Consider the following 20372-nt stretch of genomic DNA (forward strand, 5'->3'; position numbering starts at 1 on the left):
AGTAATTCATCTTTTCAGACAATGATTTTGCTCCGGTTCAAGACATTAAGTCAGAGATAAGATGTGGACTACATGGTGAATGATTTGAGGATGGAATCATGATAGCATTAATGGCTTTGTTCTGTTCTTGCAAAATACAGAAACCAGACTTTTTTTAAAATGCAAACTTTACCTTGTATTTGTCAAGGTGATTCTTTTTCTCTGGCAGTCCAGGTTGAAGTTCAAAAGCTGCCTTGAGTTGATCTTCCACTTCGGCCAGCCATTTCAACAGCTGCTCAAAACTATACTGGAATTTGTTCAACTGTTGCAAAGATGTCTCCTGCTTGGCTTTGCTCTCTCCGATATCAGCCATCAGCTTTTCCCATTCCACTTTTAATTCCTTCATTTCAACTTTGATAATGTCTCTGCCTTGTGGAGCAGTTCTTGATAGTACCTGTTCACCAGATTCCAGTACTGAGTTCAGTTTGCTTTGCCCATGCTGCTTGGCTGTCATCAACTCCTATTGAAAAAAACACAGCAAAAATCACAACTGATACATTGTTTGGCATTTAAAGGTTATGAAGAGTTCTATTCTGTCTTATCTCCTCTAACAACCTCCCTCCCTCTAAAAACACTATTGTATGATATCATTAACCTTTTCAATGCCAGACAACTACTTGTAGGAGCAATGTTTTGCTGTGCTACATCTAGAAAAAACTCTTCTTACACGTCAGGCTTACAAGATATTTCCTCACTACTTGCCAGCTTTCCGTAACATTTTTTGTAAAACAGATAAAAACATTGAAGAGAACATGAAAGTGAAAATTACTACCAATTGTAAAACAAACTTTTGAAATTCTTATCAAAACTATGTTTTATTATTTTATTACCAAATGATATTAATCTAATTCAAATCTTGCATGCATATACAAAAATCAACAATCCCATGATTATGAACATCATCTACAGTAACTTGTAGGGCAAAAAGTTCTAATTATCAATATGCTTATTACTGTACTGACATCATGAATGAATGCATCAATATATTACAGTCATGGTTTCTTACACAGGCTCACATATCTAACACAGAAGTCCCTTCTCACAGTTAACCACAGTGTTGATCTTGCCATTTGCTCTCTTTCCAAAGTATTTATGTCAAAATCAATAGGCCATAAATACTGTTACACGGTCAATTTTGCAAGTGCTTGGTTCAACTGAACGGGAGTATTTACAGAACCCTTCATCAAAAGCAACCGACCCAGAGTAATGTCAACATTTCTTTCATGTTTATATCACTCACAATAAAAGAAATCCTCACTGGTTTCAAGCTATGAGGACCTGAATTTCATTGGGATTCTGTCTTTAACATTTAATTGCTACTTGTTTCTAAGAGGGCGCAATAAGATTTGTTTTGTTGTCACTAGTACTGTTTATGTTTTGCCTATCTAAAATGACATGAAAATACCGCACATCTAACACGATGCTGGTAAACAATCACAGTGTCCCCACCAAACAAGAGTGAAATTCCTTTGCTTTATGGTTTACGATTAGCTCCTAGCTTAGGCACAGCACTTATAAGTACCCAGTAAAAATTTCAACTACGATGAAAATAAATATGGCTATAAACATGCCCTGCTGACGACAATATTGATTCCTAGAATAAATAAGTTACTGGTATTGCGCATAGTTTTCTCAGCAGGAGGTTTAAAATCAATTCACCTTGCGAATCACAGATAGGCCTGGGGATATCAACAAGTGGTTCTGGTTGCACAGAAAAGAACTTGGAAAGATCCCAGCAAATGGGGCGAATAGCTCCTCCCAGCTGTGATATTTATTTACTTTATGTAAGTGTTGTGAAGGGAGGTATTTGGCTTTTGGTCATTAATTACTTGGTGACTGCAGTTATTGGATTTCAGTCAGCTGCTTCCAACGGAACACTGCATACTCTGATTTTCAGATATTGATTTCAGATATCGAAATTTGCCAGGTAGGTAATCATGGTAAAATTTGCTGAACAAAACTAAAGATTTCATCTTGGAAGAGCTTTCCTATCTTTAGTATCAGGAGAAGAGACACAATAACAAAAAACATTAACTTGCCTCTAGCTTACGGATGCTATCCTCACTGGTAGATCTGGTGCCTGTAGGTTCTGAACAGCTGGCAAGCTTCTGTTTGGCACTCTGCAGCCAGTCGGAGAACTCCTCCTTGGATTCAACGTATACCAGGTGTTCCTGTACATTTTTCTCAGTGTCGGCCGTCACATCCTGCAAGTCAGCCGCAGCAGATGAACAACATTTCGTGAATGCCCTAAAAAATCCTAGCCTTTTCCTCAGGGGCTTTTTCTTCTTGGGCATTTCTTGCCGTAGATGGAAAGACTTTTAACTCACCATGGCTAACTCACACAAATGATGTCAAAGGTCACCCTCAAACACTTGACCAACTTTTTTTTCTGCGCTTTCAAATCCAATTTGAGGTAATCAATAATAGGACCAAAGTTCACTCTCTCTCTATCCTCCCAATGGTGGCACTGCTATGCAAATTACCAATTCACATGCAAATTAACCAAGACCGTAACAGCACAAGGAGGGGAACAATTTTCTTACCTTGGCGGTCAATGACACTGTTTGATACCTTCTGGACAAGTCAGATATCTGTTGAGCGACATTTATTTCTCCAACGTTTGTCTCAAGAATGTTTTGCGCTTTCTGCGTGACAGCATCGACAATGCTTTGGTGAGCAACTATATCTTGTTGAATTGCCTGAACAAATAATGAAATGATATGATTTAGACTATGTATTAGTATTTAGAAACATTTTGGGATTACCATTTAAAACTCCTTAAATCTTTGATTTCACATACCTGCACTGTCAATCATTGTCAGAAGAGTAAAGAAACAACAAACGACATTGATATTATCGATATAAATCATCACTCCTTTTGTGAAAAGGCTTCAAATATTTTGGTCTCCTTATCATCAAATAAAGATCTTTTTTCTCTGTCAGGTATTTTAAGAATTCTTACACAAACTATAAAAAGTGGTAATTATCTGAGAGAAATTCTTTCCACGACATTTCAAGCCCTTGATTTGACATCCTTGGTAACCTCACATACTTAAACTATTTAAACAACAATTCTATTATTTGACACACAATAGATCATGTTGTGCGGATGGATGACAATACAGTACTTTGTTTGTTTTTCAATTTCTTCAAACATTTATTGTGTTTGAACAATTGTCACACATAACTTCATCGGCAATAACTGTCATATATGTCAGAGCATCTTTCAGCATAAACCAATAGGATCATATTTGATAGACCAATGCTATAATAGTAGAGTCACATGTGCTTTATCCTGATCATCCCCAATTCCTTGTCCTAGAGCCTGGCTGTTACATATGGTACCACTGGAAACCCATTCACGGTGGATATATGAATGTGGAATCAGTAGAGTTTCTAGGACTTCTCAAACTTGAGGAGTTTGGACTAAATATGACACTCTACTGCATATTCCAGACCTTATGAACTTTATTACTCAGATTAATGATTTTTGAAATGATTCTGGGATTTATAAAACAATGATGTTATTACTCCTCTTTTGAATAAAACTCAACGTCTTGAAGCTACTGTAACAACTAACAAAATTTGAATTGCATGTGAAGTCAAGGAAACTTAGTCCATTATGGTTTATGATGGTCTCAGTCTATTAAAATTTATGATGGTAATTACATCTGAAAGACCACTGCATTACAAAGTGATGGAAAACGTTCTAACCATTTCACAAGGGAGAAGATTAATTTATTACCTGAACTTGAGAAATTGGCAGTAAATTTACACAAATTTAACTTCACAAAAGGAGCTCATGCCTCATAAATGCATTGAATAGTTTTCAATCCTTGAGATCATGGACATATCACAGTATTGATCTGTGATAAAACCAAACTGTGCCCTCAATATGAAAGGTGAGCTTCAATGAGTTTCTTACTTTTGAAATCTCATATTCAGGATACAAAAATGATGCATCACATTTTTTTTCTGTCCAATAATAAATGTACACAAACTGATCTGGTCATTATTTTCATTTCATGCTATTTTCAAGTTATATCTCAAGTGCAACTTAAAAAAGAAAGTCTACAATTAATTTACTGACTTCAACACATGAGAATCTTTTTGAATCAACATCTGCAAATCACTCAAATCCCAATACTTTACATTGCTAGTATCTTCACTAACCTTATACTTCTCCAGATGTTCTTTCTTCCCATTAAGATCCGGGTAAAGTTTTGAGATGGCATCTGGTGTTAATTCATTTTCAGTTTCTGCCAGCCACTTCAAAATCTGTTCATAATTGTCCTCATAGCTGTTCCACTGAACCAACGATGTTTCCAAGTTTCCTTTGGCCTCACTCAGGTCACTTAGGAATTTCTCCCATTTTTCCTTGGCTTCCTGTAGTTGCTGCTTGGCATGATCCCTTCCTGCTGGTGCTGTGTGTGGAAGTATCTTGTGGACAGTGTCCACTGTCTGGTTGAGTAGTACCTGTCCCTGAGGTCGGCTGGATTGAAGTTCCTGTTGTACAAGAAAAATCAAAACACTAGTTGGGCTAGGTTTTATTCAATACCATACTAAGAGTGAATTTGCGGATTCATTTCTTACGAATTTTTTATTCTTTTTATTATTAAATTTCACTTGGATACAGGATACAGGATTTTTGAAATCATGAATTCTCTAGGAAAAGTGTAAAGTAAGAGAATCTTTGAACCACTCTTTTTGAGAATGGGGATTTGGCCAAGTGGTTCTCTCTGTTGCTTCTCTGCTAGGTGACTGGCTGCCATATGTTGTGAGTTCGAACCCAATTGAAAACATCGTATATTTCACCCTTTGCTGGAGTGAATGACAACATCTTTTTCCTTTATTACAACCACAAAAGTGCACTCAACGTAGTATTTTCATATGCTTTTCAGAGAAACTTACATCTTGATATACATTTTAAAAAAACAGTGCCCTGTAACTGGTTACATCACAATAGGTGAACATATGTAATAGAGTCTCCATTTTACAACAGAAAAATGGAGAAATTTAGCATCATCAATGTTAAATAAAAGCTGTCTCTGTTTTCCTTATTTATTTCAGCAAGGCATGTCTGGTTATCTTACCTTAATAGTCTCTATTTTCTTTTCCAGATCAGCTCTGTCACCTGACACAGTGGAGCAACTCTGCAACGTCTGTTCAGCATTGTCTAGCCACTTATTGAACTCATTGACAGCGTCAATGAATTGTTGATGATCAGCGATGTGACTGTCTATTCTCTTCAATGCATCCTGTGAAAATAACAAGGATTTGTTGAATTAATTTTATTTTGGTGAGCATTGACTGGTTTAGAGTTGGTAGGTTTCACAGCAATACAGGGGTAGTATATTTCAAATTTGCTTGGCGTTACAATTAAAGGTATACAGTCACCTGTTCTAATTTTGCCACAGTTACCACGGAAAGAGGAAATCTAACCAATCACAGATTTTAAGCAGGTGGCCGCTTTTTAAAAACAGCGCCCTCACACGGGCATTTTGAATACAAAGGAACGCCCCTTTGACCATATGTGGGCATATTTAGATTACAGGTGACTGTATACCTTTAAGTCCAAACTGTTGCCTGTTTCAAATACACCTTTCCGCTATTTTGATTACTTGAGAGTCTGAGCCCTTATTTACAGAAATGTCTCATGCAACAATACTAAATTTGAGTTTTAAAAGTTTTGTTAACTACTTTGATATGTTACCCATTTGAAAATGTTAAAATGATTTCAACATTTCGATGTGCTGTTGTTTTTAATAGAGTACAGAGATTAATGTTTGATGACTTAGCTCTTTCTACACACACTAGTGACAAGAAAATATCTTGTTTGTATCCGGTGATGTTTACTTCTTGTAAAATTGTAAAAGCAACACAATCGCTTGTACATCCATGTGTCATAACTGAACAACAAAATCTCTTAACTATCAGGAAAAGTAATTTTCTCCTTCACCACAAACAAACACACATTTTCCCAAAGTCTCTGCAAGATATTGAGGAGTGTCCACTTCACTGACCTGTGAGTTGATTTGGAGTCCTTCATATCTGGAGAGAAGATGAGATGCTTGGGAACCCACAGCAATGTCAGAGGCATTGGCTTGCACTATCTGCTGTGCTTCCTGGCTAATACTCTCAAGTTTTGGTTCATGGTTTCTGATGTCCTGGTCCAAGGCCTGAAAAGGTGTGTCATAGAAAAAGGAAGCGTTAAAGAAAATATTTCTCTTTAAAAACAGCAACACTGCACACATATTTTCATTATATGAAATCCTAAGACACAGGTGGTGCTATCTGTATATCAAGGACAAAAGAAATTCATCAACATTTTTGAAGTTCACGTAAGTCAACTTTCTTTTTGCAAATCAGAAAATGGACATGGGTATGACTATGATTATTAACTCAACTCTATGTGTGGCGACAAAGTTTCAAATGATGAAGATCAACCGTCGGAAAAAACTGTTGAAGTATCAAACTGCAACCATCCTGACTTCAAAATGTCATTGAAGAATGATAATACTGTCAATGCATCACAGAAGAATGAATGTCACTTGAGATACCGGTAGTTGAAATCAGAACTTACCTTGTATCTTTCTAACTGAGACTTTTTCTCACCAAGGCCTGGTTGCAGCTCTGAGGCAGACCTCAAAGTCTCTTCCACCTCTCGGACCCATTTAGCAAGCTGATCATACCTGTCTTCAAAGGAATTCCATCGTTCAAGAGAAGAGTCCAGGTTGCCTCTAGTCTCTTGCATCTGAGCTATCAGGTCAGCCCATTCTTTCTGCAGAGAGTCAATCTCATTTCTGATCTGATCTTGACCTCCTGGTGCAGTGTGTGGCATGACATCACTGGCACATTCAGTCAGGTTGTTAAGTTTGCTCTGACCCTGGTGGCGCTTTGATAACAACTCCTGTGAAGCACAAGAATGGGAACAAATATATCAGAAGTCTATTAAAAGAGTAAAAATAAAAAACATACAATTTCTCTGTTATCTCAACTTTTGTTTTTGAAGGTCTCATATTTTTCTTATTGATGTGAATTCACAGTAAAAATATGGCTTTGTTCTTGTATAGGAAAAGAGAAATTAAAATTAGTACATGCCTTGTTTTCCTTATTTTGAAGTGAAATTGACAATATTTAAAGAAGCTTGCAGTTTTTAATTTATTCATTTAGCAGTCTTCCTTTGATGTATCTGACAACTTCATCCTCCTGTAAAACAACACAAATAAAATGCACTGCAGTGATAGCTACTATACCTGTACTTTCAGCAGTTTGGTTTCCATGACAATCTTATCACCAGATAGCCCGGCACAGCTGCTAAATCTGTCTTTTGTTAGTTTCAAATACTCAGTAAAGTCTTGTAATGCAGAGTTGTACACATCATGCTCTTGTACATATTGCTCTTGTAGCTTGAGTCTTTCCTTGGTTTTAGTGGCCATATTCTGGTATCGATTTTCAACTTGGGATGCCTGTCGACCTATTGCAGCATCTCCTGGCCCACTCTGCAAGATTTCCTGGGCTTTGGATATGAATGTGTCTATGACTGGCTTGTCAGCTACAATGTCCTGATGCAGGGACTGAAATTGATATGTAAGGATAGATTATGTATTAGTTCTTAAAGTTAAATGTAGCAACGTCCTTTCAAAGTATCGTCTTCCATCCATCCAGTAATAAAACGTATGAAATCTGTGTCAACTGTATGGGTGGTTTATCATCAAATTACACTACATGTATTATCATCATGCGACTTATATCCAGTAACAAGTTAGCAAAATATATGAGATGTTGTTGACAAGTTGATCCTTTTTTGTGGCTGTTTCATGGATTCTCAGTCTGCAAACGTGAGTTTTGAAATGAATTCCCATCAAACCTAAACCTTTACCTTCAGTTTTTCAAGCTGTAGTTTCTTCCCGTGAAGGTCATCTTTCAAGTCCTTATCACTGTTCAGTCGCTTGTCCATGTCATCAAGCCACTCACAGATCTGTCTGTAGCTGTCTTCATAGGTACCCCACTGCTGTAAGCTGGCTTCTAGTCTTCCTTTTGATTCATGCATACTGGACATCAAACTCTCCCACTCTTCTTTCATGGTCTTCAGATCGTCTTTGATGATGTCTCTGCCGTCTTGAGACGTATGCGGCAGGACTTTGTGAACCTTACTGACGATGTCATTTAGTTTGGATTGTCCCTCATCTTTCAGGCCCAGCAGCTCCTGAAATAGAGATGCAGCATTGAACTTTTAAACACACTCACAAATATCTTGCAACTGACTTTCAATTATGTGTGGCAAACCTGTGAGAATACTGATAAACTTCTCTACATACAAAAGACCAACTTCAGTTATATTTTAGAATGAAATCTTTGATTTTTACAGTGTAAACATTATCAAAGAATAAAATGTCTGTTTTTAAAAAGTTTCGGACATTTAGTACTAACCACCATAGTCATGTAGAAAATCTCTCTTTGAAACGAAGTAAAGCTCATTTTGAATACAAAAAAGAGATTGACTTTACATTTCAATTGAAGGGAGTATGAGATTTCTATTTTCCTGTATCTCTGATAGCATATAGGACATTCAATTGATGATATTTCTATTATCCTGTATCTCTGATAGCATATAGGACATTCAATTGAAGGAAGTATGATATTTCTATTTTCCTGTATCTCTGATAGCATATAGGACATTCTACCTTGAGTTTGTCTAGCTTGGCTTGGCAAGCTTGTCTGTCACCAGTTGGTTCAGCACAGCTGGCGTACTCTTCTTTCAAGTCTTGTATCCAACCAGTAAAGTCAACTGAACTTTCTAAATATTCCTGATGGTCTTTCACATTCTGGTCTGCTTGTTTCACAATTTCCTATAGATACACATAAAAATATAGTGTTATCCTTTGAGTCTGTTGACAGTAGGGTTAATGCATGTTGTCGCTATTTTACAACGGGCACAGCATTCAATGTACATGACACCAAGAGCAGAGGGTAATATTTTGGAATTCCATATTCACTGATTATTTTTATATCAGTCTTTTTTCAAGAGAACTGCACGGTTAGAATTTTTCAACAATTATGGTTAAGCAAAAGGTTGTATTCTTGCAATATCTTGACACCATACAACAACATCACTACAGGTCAACTATCCTGTAAAAAAGTAACACACTCTCTCTTTCACATCTGTACAGACAACCTGACATACCGGTAGTATGAATTTCTATTTCTGCTGAAAGAGAATGTTTCCTTCATACAATCTCATCTGCAACATACTCTCCTGACAAAGTCTGCACTCTGGACAGTGTGACAACCAGAAATATCTGCACTCTGGACAGTGTTAAAAATCAGAAATGTCTGCACTCTGGACAGTGTTAAAAATCAGAAATATCTGCACTCTGGACAGTGTTAAAAATCAGAAATGTCTGCACTCTGGACAGTGTTAAAAATCAGAAATATCTGCACTCTGGACAGTGTTAAAAATCAGAAATATCTGCACTCTGGACAGTGTTAAAAATCAGAAATGTCTGCACTCTGGACAGTGTGACAATCAGAAAGGTCCTTCATTTCACATACCTTGACTCGGTTGGCCAGGATATTGTATGTGTTGGTCACTTGTGCAACTTGACTCACAACCTTGGCATTGGAAGAGCTTATATCCGCCAAGCTATCAGCACCCTCTTTTACAAGCTCCACCAGCTCTGACTGTTTTTCTACGTCATCGTCCACATTCTGAAAATAAATTTTCAATTGCATCTTCAAAAGTCTCATGGGAAAAAATCAGTTTTGCATTGCAAACCATGAAGATTCTACAGATTCTTAGCTGAGTTACTCTGTAACAGAACTTTGAACTGGAAATCTTTTTCTCTCCCAGGATAAGATATACCGATGAATATATATTTCGTGACTGCAATAAAAAACTTTAAATATCAAAAAAGTATGAAACCATGGTTATGTACACAATACTAATGTATTCCAGCCATCAATCAATGCTCATTGTTTGAAACAACATGGCTGTTAATGTATACTTTTATTTGACCAATCAAATCTTTTCTTTTATGGAGTCCATTCACAAATCATCAGCCATTCACAAGTAATGTCTACAACTACAACTACAATGTATGAATATTGATGCTAACCTTGAATTCTTCAAGTTGGTCTTCTTTCTGTCCAAGGTCCCTTTTCGGTCCGGCCTGACTCTTGACCTTTTCTTCTGTGGCTTTCAACCAATTAGAAAGCTTTGCAAAGGCCTCTTCAAATTGTTGACACAGATCTGCACACTCCTCAAGCTTATCAAGCCAGGTCAGAAGGTCAGAGGTCAAAGTGTTGAACTCTTCGTTGGCAACGGCTAGTTCATGTTTGATGGTGTCCTGTTTGTGGTCTGGTAGTGTTGGCCACAGATGTTCACCTTTAGAATTGAGGTTGGCGAGTTTTGCTCTCCCTTCTTCTATGTTGTCGTCCAGTTCCTGAAAACCAACAGAGTATCAGTCAGAATTCACAGCAAAAAGACGACCATCTGGTTTGCTTGATATGGTGAAATTGAACTTACTCATTCTTACATTGAAATAAACTGGTGGCCAGAATGATATTCAAAGTAAAGTTAGTACCACAGGTTCAGGTAGCAGCTATCATACAACTATCCTAAATGTGCTGTAGTCTTCATATTTCTGCTGATCAAACCTGCCATTCTCAAATGCAACCTGATTGGTTCTGTTTCACATTATTTTAATATTTCTGGATAATTTGACCTGTCAAGGATGTTACATGGACACTTTTATCTTCACCATTCTTTGGTTACGCATTAATATTTTCACTGGCACAGTAACATCTTCATACTTGATGTATGCTGAGAAGGATTCACATTATGTTGTACAAAGACAGAAAGTAGATGACAGAAATTTTGGCTTACATTCAATTTGTCGAGTTTGGTTTCAATGAATGCTCTGTCCCCGGCAGTGTCAGCACAACTCTTCAATGAGGACTTGGCTGCTTTGATCCATTGGGAATAGTCTTGAGTTGCATCTTCATATCTCTGTTGTAGGGTTGTCTCTAATGATTCCTGGATCTGTGACAGCCAATATAGAACTACAACAATTAATAGAATACCACGGCGAAACAAAATGTATCACATATGACAAGAGAATGAGAGACCATTAAAGCAAGCTAGATTTACCATTTATAAACTGTAGTCTGCACATTTTCATAATATGGAATATACTGTACGACATGAAACAGCACACAATGTTTTGTTGCCCAACCTAGGCTGTTGTCAATAGAATAGCCCTATATTCAAAAGTAGATGCACAATAGTTTTGTTTCAAACCATGGCAACAGTCACAACTGTGTGAAGTTGTTGAACACGCAGGAAATCTTGATGAGATTTTAAAAATATCAATGGTAAAGTGCAACATGCTTGACACATACTTTCAGATTTGCCATTGGGTGCTAAACAGATACAATTATTTTGTTTCAAAAATGTCTAAAGTAGCATCGTATTCTACATGTAGCTCTCTCTCTCTGCATGCTGCCATATTACACAATTATGTAGTTTACCTCCTAAGAGTTTACTGACCTTCAAACTTCTATTCTTCAGTTCATCGTGTTTCCTAGCAACAGCTGCAATTTCCTCTTGGAGCTTAATAAGATCAGAAGCGGGATATTTGCCGGACATTGTCCGTAACTTTGTCTGAATTCCATCAACATTAGGTTGGTGAGCTTTTATATCATCTATTGTTTTCTATGATTGCACAAAGAAAACAAAAACTTCAGCAGTCAGCATTGTCAAAGCGTGTACCTGAACAATACAGACCCACATTGACATTGCAGTGTCCCTGGGTCCAGACTACCTAATCACTGTTCCAGCATTCACAGCTAAGCTTTTCTTTTGTAGAAAGGTTTGACCTTGGGACTGTTGAGCAAGTTCTGAAAAATTCCTTGCCAGAGATTCAAGTTTACCATAGCACCAGTTCTTCATAGGTATATTTATTGTAAAATAACCTCACAACCTCCCTCTGTATGGCTTGATAAATAATATACATCATAGCCACTGACCAATGAAGCTTACGTGATATACAATAAACAAGTGGCCACAAATAGAATGTCACACATTATCACTTTCCATATTTCTAATGAAATCAACGTACCCTGCATTCTTTGAGTTGTTTGACTATTTTACCATCTGGTTTGGTGTTGTCCTCACAGCCACTAAGCCTGTCATCAGTTCTCTCCAGCCAACCCTTCAAGCCTTCCACTACATCAGACAGCTCTGTCTTTTGATGCATCAGTTCTTGAAGACCCATCTCTTGGTTTCTGGCAAGCTGAAATGTGACAACATACATGACACAATTTGCTGTTTTTTGTAGCATAATCATTCATTAAAAATAATTTCAATTACATACTTTCTATGCTAATTTCAGGCTCTCATCAAATTGCATTTGGCATGATTGACCTTATGACCTATATTGTAATTGTAATTGTAATTTATTTCTCCAGAAAATCACGAACATCGTACATAGCAAAGGAGTAAACTCAAAAAGTATTTCTGGTGAGGTCATGGAAATAGTTCTATTTGAACTAGTCAAGTCCATGACCCTAACAAATGTGATTTTACTATAGCGAGTTCAAGTGTAACCGTATGAGAAACCTTTAAACGAGCATAAAAGTAGTTTACTAAATGTCAACTGCAAATTTAGAAGATTGCAATACTCAATAAAATAAAATACAATACAATACAATATATCATGTGACAATAAGAGTATCAATTATAATTATAACATTCAACACCCTGGTTTTATGATAACATCAAAACCCTCAGTGACCTTACCTGTTTGGCGTTTTCTAATTCCCTTTCCAGCTGTGCAACAGCTGTTTCAAGTTCAGGGTAATCAGCATCGGGATTCAGTCTCTTCAGCTCTGCCAGTTTTGACTTCATGGCTTCAAGCTCTGCTTCTTTCTCAGAAAGCTGGGCCTGTACATTGGAAACAAAATGTACGAGTCAGAAACTGGCCACACTATGTGATGCTAATTTGCTATTGAGTCATGACAGTTTCGTACATGAATTGTGACCAAAGCCAGTAGTCTATGAAGCCAAATTAAAAGTATATATGGCTACTTATTGTATTAAATCTGGCTAATGACAGAAAAAAGATCCAGACTTATCTATGGAGCACCTAATTGATTTAGTAGCAATTTTCACACATTTTCAACAATTTTTTTTCAAGATTTCACAAATTGCTTATCTTTGTATTTCAATTTTTGATTTTCAATTTTTGACATTAAAATTAAGTTCAAGAAGTAACCTGCAATGGTACAAAACAGAAGGAATTATGGGTAATTTCTAGTGCTATGAGTGGGTTTGGGAACATTGTAGTGAAGAACCATATCTGATCAAATCTGTCTGTCCACTTACATGAAAGTTACCAAGTCTATCTTGAACAGCAGAGCTGTCAGCAAACTGACTTGGTGCGACACTCAGATCAGACTGAGAACTGTGAAGCCAACTGGTCAGTGAATCCCTGGATGCTGTAAGGCTGTCCAGTGCTGACAACTGGTCAGCCAAGCTCTCCTTTCTGGCGTCCAGTTTCTCAGCGACCACAGCATGCCTCAATTTTGTCCTATCAAGGTCATCTTCAATGTCAGTGAGTTTTGCTCCCCTGGTGGCTTCAATTTCAGCTGCAAGTTGCTTTCCTGTCTCATGTAGGGTCTCAAGTTGGTCTTTGGCACTGGCCAACTCAGCTTCAGCAATCTACAGTGAAGAGTCAAATATATCTCTGATGAATCAAGATAATTTTCATAATTCACACCTTTAATTATATTTTTCCTCAAAGACATAAAACATGAATAAGAAAATTGAGATCATCTGGGGTTCCACCAAATAGTCCCTTTTTCTCTCTAAAACAACTGGCCTTTTTTTATCCATACTAAGTAGTCATTACCAGCCGAGTAATCAGTCAATACTTAATTCATTTTACAAGGTATCATAATTCATTGGACCAAAACATAATATATATTGCATACCAGACCACCTTACTTCTAACATGACTCATCTCCTTCATTTGTATAATATTGCACATGTAGGAGTAAAATGCGTCACAAACAAAAACAATGTTTCATATTTGCAACCGACATGTGTGACAATAGCCTTAGAAAGTCAGTGACAACAGATATCAGATAAATGTCTTTATACCAAATCTATTTTTCAGAATATTTTGACATTATAAATTGGAAAACATTGACATTTCCTTTTCATAAAGATCTCTGGTCAGACATAAATATCTGGACCATAGAGCAACAAGTCACATGGCTTCACCTGGTGAAAATCAAAAAAATGTTTTCATCAGGCAGATAGTTGTGAGTGACATATTGACTTGGAGTTTGGCAAATTGGTAAAAAACATTTTTGACCAGAACTGTCCTCTATTGACCCAGAGGTCAAGTGTCAAAGTTAAGACTTGTTAGTATTCATAAACAACATGCTGAGAACCAGTTACCAATATGTCTTCACCTTGACACTGAGCCACATGGTTTACCCTAAGGATCTTGCTTTGGTCATTGCCAATAGATTTCTTGTCATGGCAACAATTCTTAATATTTTGTTTTAAAATGGCAATGAAGCGTCCAAATTGTTTGCAGCACTTGTGTGATAGTGAATGTGAACCAACCTCATGTCTGGTCATCTGTCTGCGGACATCCTCCTGGTTTGAGCTGGTCAGTGGCTCATCGGCAACTGCCTCAGCACTTTTCAGAATTCTACCAATATTAGCCTGCTGGTCATTATACTCTATCCAAAGCATCAGCATAGCTTTGCACTGTTTAATTTGCTGATGGACAAGGTCTTGGACCTTCTGCCACTCGCGGTCAATGGTCTCTATGTCACTTTGTAAGAGGTCAGTGTTCTGTGGGTCAGTCACCATCAGTTGTTGAGCTTTCTCCTTCACCTGGGCAACCTCATGCTGATGTGCTGCAACCTCCACCTGTAGCTTCTATAGTTTTTATGTTTTTTTTGACAAACCATCACCAAATAATAACCATTAACCATCAACGGAAGAGGAAGAGAGAGGAGATAGAGCAAGGGATAACAATTTAGTCAGTATTTAATACAGAGGAAGTCAAGTTAGATCAAGGATTAAAAATCACAAAAGATAGTCAAGTTCAACATCATGCATTGTTAAGCACACAAAAAATCATTAATTTGTGTTTCATCAGTTATTTTGTTTGTCACACTATTAGGTTACTTTGTTAGGCTGACCAAGATAGCTGGCTTCACTTTGTTGTTGATTTTCACACTCCACACCATGGTGGGTACTAGTGGGCATCATTTCATGTGAAATTTCCACACAATTGAAAAATCCTTATTGTGACTGACTGCATAAAAGCAATGCTGTGCTGTGTAAAAACTTTGCAACCCACCACTCACACTAATCAAAGAATGCACATGAACACACACTAAGATTCATACATAAAGACATACATAGACACTTTCAACACATATACACATAAACATACCGTGCCTAGCCTCACTACACATCACTCACCTCTAACTCTTTCAGCTGTGCCTTCAGTGCATCTGGTGTAATTCCGGATGAGGTCAGTGCCTCAGCCTTAGCTTCAACTTCCTTTTCCCACTTGAGGAACCTATTCTTCCTGTCTTGGTAGGTTTTCCACATGCTGGCTTTCTCCTCACACTTGTCTTGTTTCTGTTGCAGGAGCACCATCAGTGTTTCGTAGTGAGTCAGCAGACTGGAGAGCTCTACTTTAAAGAACACTCTAGCCTGCGTCTTCTCATCCTTAGGATTCAGCTGAAGTTGCTGGACCTGTTTGTCCATATCACTGCACTGTCCTCCAAGTGTGTTCAGAACAGCTTTCACTGAAATTAAGTCCGTTTTCAACTGCTCGATTTCATCTTCCTTCAGGTCATCTGACTCAAGCTGTGCCTGAATTGTCTGTAACTTACTGTCCATTTCCTCTCTGTCTTTCTGAAACTCAAGCCATTGTTTCAGCAATTGTTCCCTTTTGTCTACGGTGTCTGCAATATGGCTGTAGCTCTTCTGTAGTTCCATATTCTTTTGTTCAAGGAGCTGACCCTCTTCTGGTGCCATGTCCTCAGAAAGATCTTTAACTTCCTTGCCAATTCTGCTAGCAATGGCTTTCTGGTCACCAACATCTGATTTCAGAATCTAGAATTCAAAACGGAAAGTCAAGTCTTTATTCACCTTTCCTGTGGACAGGTCTATCCATAGGGGATTCAATCTCCGATGATGATGATAATTAAATATTTAAAAATGAAGAAAAATAAAAATATATTTGGACTCAGTAAAGTTGTTGTTGTTGTTGTTGTTATTGTTGTTGTTGTAGTTGATAGTATTTGCAGAACAGGACAAATTATGTGCTGCAAAATTCAATACAGCCTCACTGTACACATGGAGGTAAGCTACCTCCATGCTATACACATGCGCTCCAAATCCAATACAGCCTAAAGTTAGGCTGTACTGAATTTGGAGCACATGTGTATATAGTATAGTATAAAGGCTGTATCGAATTTTGCAGTGCATGTGTATAGTTTGGCTGTATTGAATTTGCAGCGCATACTTTGTTCTTTTCTGCAAATACTATCAACAACAACAATGACAACGACAACAAATTTACTGAGTATAAATATATTTTTCTTTTTCTTCATTTTTAAATATTTAATCATAATCATCATCGTCATCATCGGAGATCGAATCCCCTATGGTCTATCCACAGCATTGAAGACAATCAGGTTAAATCTCATGGTCTAGGTTTGAAACTGATTAGTTTGTCCCGAAGGAAGACACTAGTACATAACAGTAAATCATCAGTTGAAGTCAAAAAGTTGCATTCACATGGAATGGGACAAAATTTGGTAAACGTTTTCAACACTGTCAAAAAATACACATTGTTATTCAAAGAGGGGAAAAATGTCAACATTCTTAATGGTGCCCATATACACATACATACTTATTAACATGTGGACTAACTTTGATAGGAATGGTAAAATTTTGTACGTATTTAGTCCTGAGGAGGAAAGTGATGCAAATTATATCTTTCATTCCTAAAATTCAGTGAAGATGTTGGCAATACCAACCTGGTGGGCTTCCAAGGAATTCTGAACATCACTGGTACTAATATCACTGAGAGCTTCAAGTCTACTCTGGAAATCCATCAATTGATCTCCAAAGATTTCCAGTCTGCTCAGGAACTCTCTCCTGACGTTCAATAGTGTGGTGATCTGAGTTATCTTAGTCTCTAGCACTTTGTTGACTTTGCTGTGTTTAATCTTGGCATTCTTGACACCTCTTTTCAAATTCTCAACACCAGTGGAGTTGCACTGATTGCCCAGTGCATCTTTGCTCTTGTTAAGTTCATCAAGTCTGGGTTTCATGTCCTTCAGCTCTTGTTGAAGTTTCTGTAAAATATGATGCGTGGACAGAAAACACTTCAATCAGCAATTACCAGTCACCTCTGTATTTATGTAGGCCTACACCATTGAGGTACAAAATTAGGACATTTTCAAATTCACACCTTAATTTTATCACCAAGATGTATTCTACAGGATTTTTCTAAAAGACTGTTACATGTATACATAAATGTTTATCTGAATATTACACAGAAGCTACAAGTAAAGAAAAAGATTCAGTTTCTGCAGATTCTTTGGGTAAATTTTATTTTTCTGACTAAGTATGATTTGAAGACAAATAATTCTTCTTTATACGACACACATTCATTCTTTTCTGATTCAAACGACTCCCAATAATGAAAATTCCTAGTTTGTAAACTGTGGCTCCAATGTTACAATTTCATCTGTGAAGACTACACCGCAATTGTTTCTGATCTCAATCAACATTTAGAAGTTCAAGTTTCTTCAAACTTTTCTCTCTTACTTTGAAAGTGGCAAGAAGTGATTCAAGTTTAGGAGTACTGGCTGAGTCAAGGTCCTCTTTCTTGGCAATTTTCTCAATCTTCTCCAGATTCTTCAAAAAGTTATCAAGGTCTTCATTGTGTTTTGTCCACTGGGCAAGCAAGTCTTGTAGAGTTCTTTCTTTATTGTCCACATTGGTCAGTAAGTTCTGCCACCTATCTTTGACAGCGTTGACTTCTTCTGTGATGTCATGCTGAGCTGGGACCTGTCTTGCTTCATTCTCAATTGTGGCCATCAACTGTCTATTTTCTTGAATGTCTTTACGCACAGCCTGTTTAACAGAATAAACAGAATCAATGAAGTAAATATACACAAGACAGAGATTATAAGGTTGTTGAACAATTACACATTACCATTAAGTTGTTATGGATGTGTTTTGACTTCACTAACACACAGTTGGAATAATTAAAATCATCAACAATCTCCAGTTACCCCGTGAAAGAATATTTAAAAATCTGTTGATCAAACATCATTCTTGTATAAGCTGTGATTCATTTTTTGTAGGTATCGGTGAAACTTCTTTAGGTGAATCATATTCTGATTGAAAATCTGCTAACTGTGAAAAATTTGTGCAATGAATGTGAATGGGAGAATGGTAAAAGTCAATATACAGTGAGTGAGAAAACAAATTACAACAAACAAATTAGAAATGTAAAATGGATTTATTTTTCTTCAATGGATACTTTCTTGAAAACCTAATGTATATTATTATTATGAAACATCTACTCAGAATAACTGAGAAATCATCAAAGAACTAAGTATGTGAGAGTGGAATTGACTGGTTGCTAGTCGACAATTTTCTGCTCTCAATTTCCCAAACATTTATCTATATGTCAGTTTGTTTTCAAAGTAATGTAACTATACAAATTATTATTATTATTATTGTTGTTGTTGTTGTTGTTGTTATAATTATTACAATAAGAAACTCACATCATGCTCATCTGAAAGTGCTTGAACTTCAGTTGGTGATGCACAGTTTGTGGTCTCCTCAGCAACCTTGGCTTCCATCCTCTCCAGCCATGGCAACAGTTGCTGCATTGAGGACTGATAGAGCTGCCAGTGAGTAACATTATCAGCTAGTTGTGTACTCTGAGCCTTGGCTTTGGAACACAAATCCTCCCATCTGCTTCTCAGGTCAGAGAGATCTCTCTTTAGCGCAGACGTCTCCTTCGTCTTAAAGCCGTTGGCAAGATCTTTTCCATCTTTCTCAAGGTTTTCAAGATCTTCATACTTGTCGTAAATTTCAGAGAACATTACCTGAAATATCACAAGTTGAATTGTTATTCTTCAAGCATCTGTGCACTTGCAATATCATAAGAAATCACAAATGATACGAAATTAAATATTTGGCTGTAAAATATTTATTTTGATCACCTTTGCTTTATTGAAATGTTCTTCTGGGGTCCCCTCAGCTTGAGTGACCGCATCAAACTTCTTCTCCATGTTATTCAACCAATCAGCAAACTTGCCAAGTCTTTCATAGTATGCCAACCAATCAGCTTCTTTCTTTCTGAGGGTAGCAACCTGCTCTGCCAAGTTTGCGTTGAGGTGTTTGTAACGTTTCTCCATATCCAACATTTCATCATGAAGGGTTGCAATTTTATCCTCTGGTGCGATGTCTTGTAGTTTGGCATTGATGGCTTTCACTTCTCCCATTGTCTGGGATAGGGACAGCTGCTTGTTGTGAAGACCCTAGAACAACAATACATTATTCCATGAATAAATTGTTTATAGTTTCTCGTATGAATATCTATTAAAGTGACTGCTGTCTATATTGCTTACAAGAACAACACAGCTTTAGCATTTTGTTCTTTCTCAACATCCAGACTAAAAGAACTTTTGTTTTTAATGTACCTACAGGTGAACTGAAAACTTAAGATTCAAAATTTCATTTCTTATTTGTCCAATAAGTTTTACAATAACACTACATAAAAGTCATCCCGACAACAAAATGATAGTCACCATGACAACAGAATACAATGAGTTACCATGGTATCTGGATGACAGCATGAATTTCATACCTCCTTAATTGCCAGCTCTGGTCTGAGACTTTCAAGACCAGTTGCTTGAGACTTCCTTTCAACTTCCTGCTCTGCTTTGTCCAAGAATTCCAGAACAGCTCCTTTCTGCTTCTCGTAGTCTTCCCAGACAGAAAGAGAACCCTGTGAATGGAATTTCACCATTATTTAGTTATCTTGTCAGCTTTTCACTAATACAGTGCTTAATGATTGTCCAGTGTACCTAGTATGTTTCATCACTTCAGCAATATATCAGAAGAGAATTTAGTTTGATCCAGTCGGTCTAAAAGTCACCTTTATTCTACTAATACACAAAGGGAAATCAATCCACATTTTGGTGTCTCAAATTACACTTAGTTGTCCTACATTCAAAACATTTGTTTCACAGCATTTTCTTCG

At 37.1% G+C, this 20372-nt stretch overlaps 1 protein-coding gene across 25 annotated transcripts in view; it reads right to left on the minus strand.

The window, feature by feature from the left end:
• The window catches only part of LOC139150367 (nesprin-1-like), a 209196-nt gene that overhangs the window by 128856 nt on the left and 59968 nt on the right, over positions 1-20372 (minus strand). For all 25 annotated transcript variants that reach the window (XM_070722691.1, XM_070722693.1, XM_070722704.1 and 22 more), the window contains 24 exons: positions 19977-20117; positions 19330-19647; positions 18886-19212; positions 17918-18226; positions 17122-17442; positions 15551-16192; positions 14678-14998; positions 13427-13762; positions 12842-12985; positions 12162-12335; positions 11591-11755; positions 10928-11083; positions 10158-10484; positions 9595-9750; positions 8727-8891; positions 7922-8248; positions 7296-7616; positions 6623-6949; positions 6063-6218; positions 5133-5297; positions 4213-4545; positions 2583-2738; positions 2079-2243; positions 173-499 (listed from right to left, as the gene is read on the minus strand). In XM_070722691.1, the coding sequence (XP_070578792.1) occupies positions 173-499; positions 2079-2243; positions 2583-2738; positions 4213-4545; positions 5133-5297; positions 6063-6218; positions 6623-6949; positions 7296-7616; positions 7922-8248; positions 8727-8891; positions 9595-9750; positions 10158-10484; positions 10928-11083; positions 11591-11755; positions 12162-12335; positions 12842-12985; positions 13427-13762; positions 14678-14998; positions 15551-16192; positions 17122-17442; positions 17918-18226; positions 18886-19212; positions 19330-19647; positions 19977-20117 (6279 nt within the window). The remainder of the gene's footprint in view (positions 1-172; positions 500-2078; positions 2244-2582; positions 2739-4212; positions 4546-5132; positions 5298-6062; positions 6219-6622; positions 6950-7295; positions 7617-7921; positions 8249-8726; positions 8892-9594; positions 9751-10157; positions 10485-10927; positions 11084-11590; positions 11756-12161; positions 12336-12841; positions 12986-13426; positions 13763-14677; positions 14999-15550; positions 16193-17121; positions 17443-17917; positions 18227-18885; positions 19213-19329; positions 19648-19976; positions 20118-20372) is intronic.

Source organism: Ptychodera flava, chromosome 14 (genome assembly GCF_041260155.1).
Source record: "Ptychodera flava strain L36383 chromosome 14, AS_Pfla_20210202, whole genome shotgun sequence".
NCBI lineage: Eukaryota > Metazoa > Hemichordata > Enteropneusta > Ptychoderidae > Ptychodera > Ptychodera flava.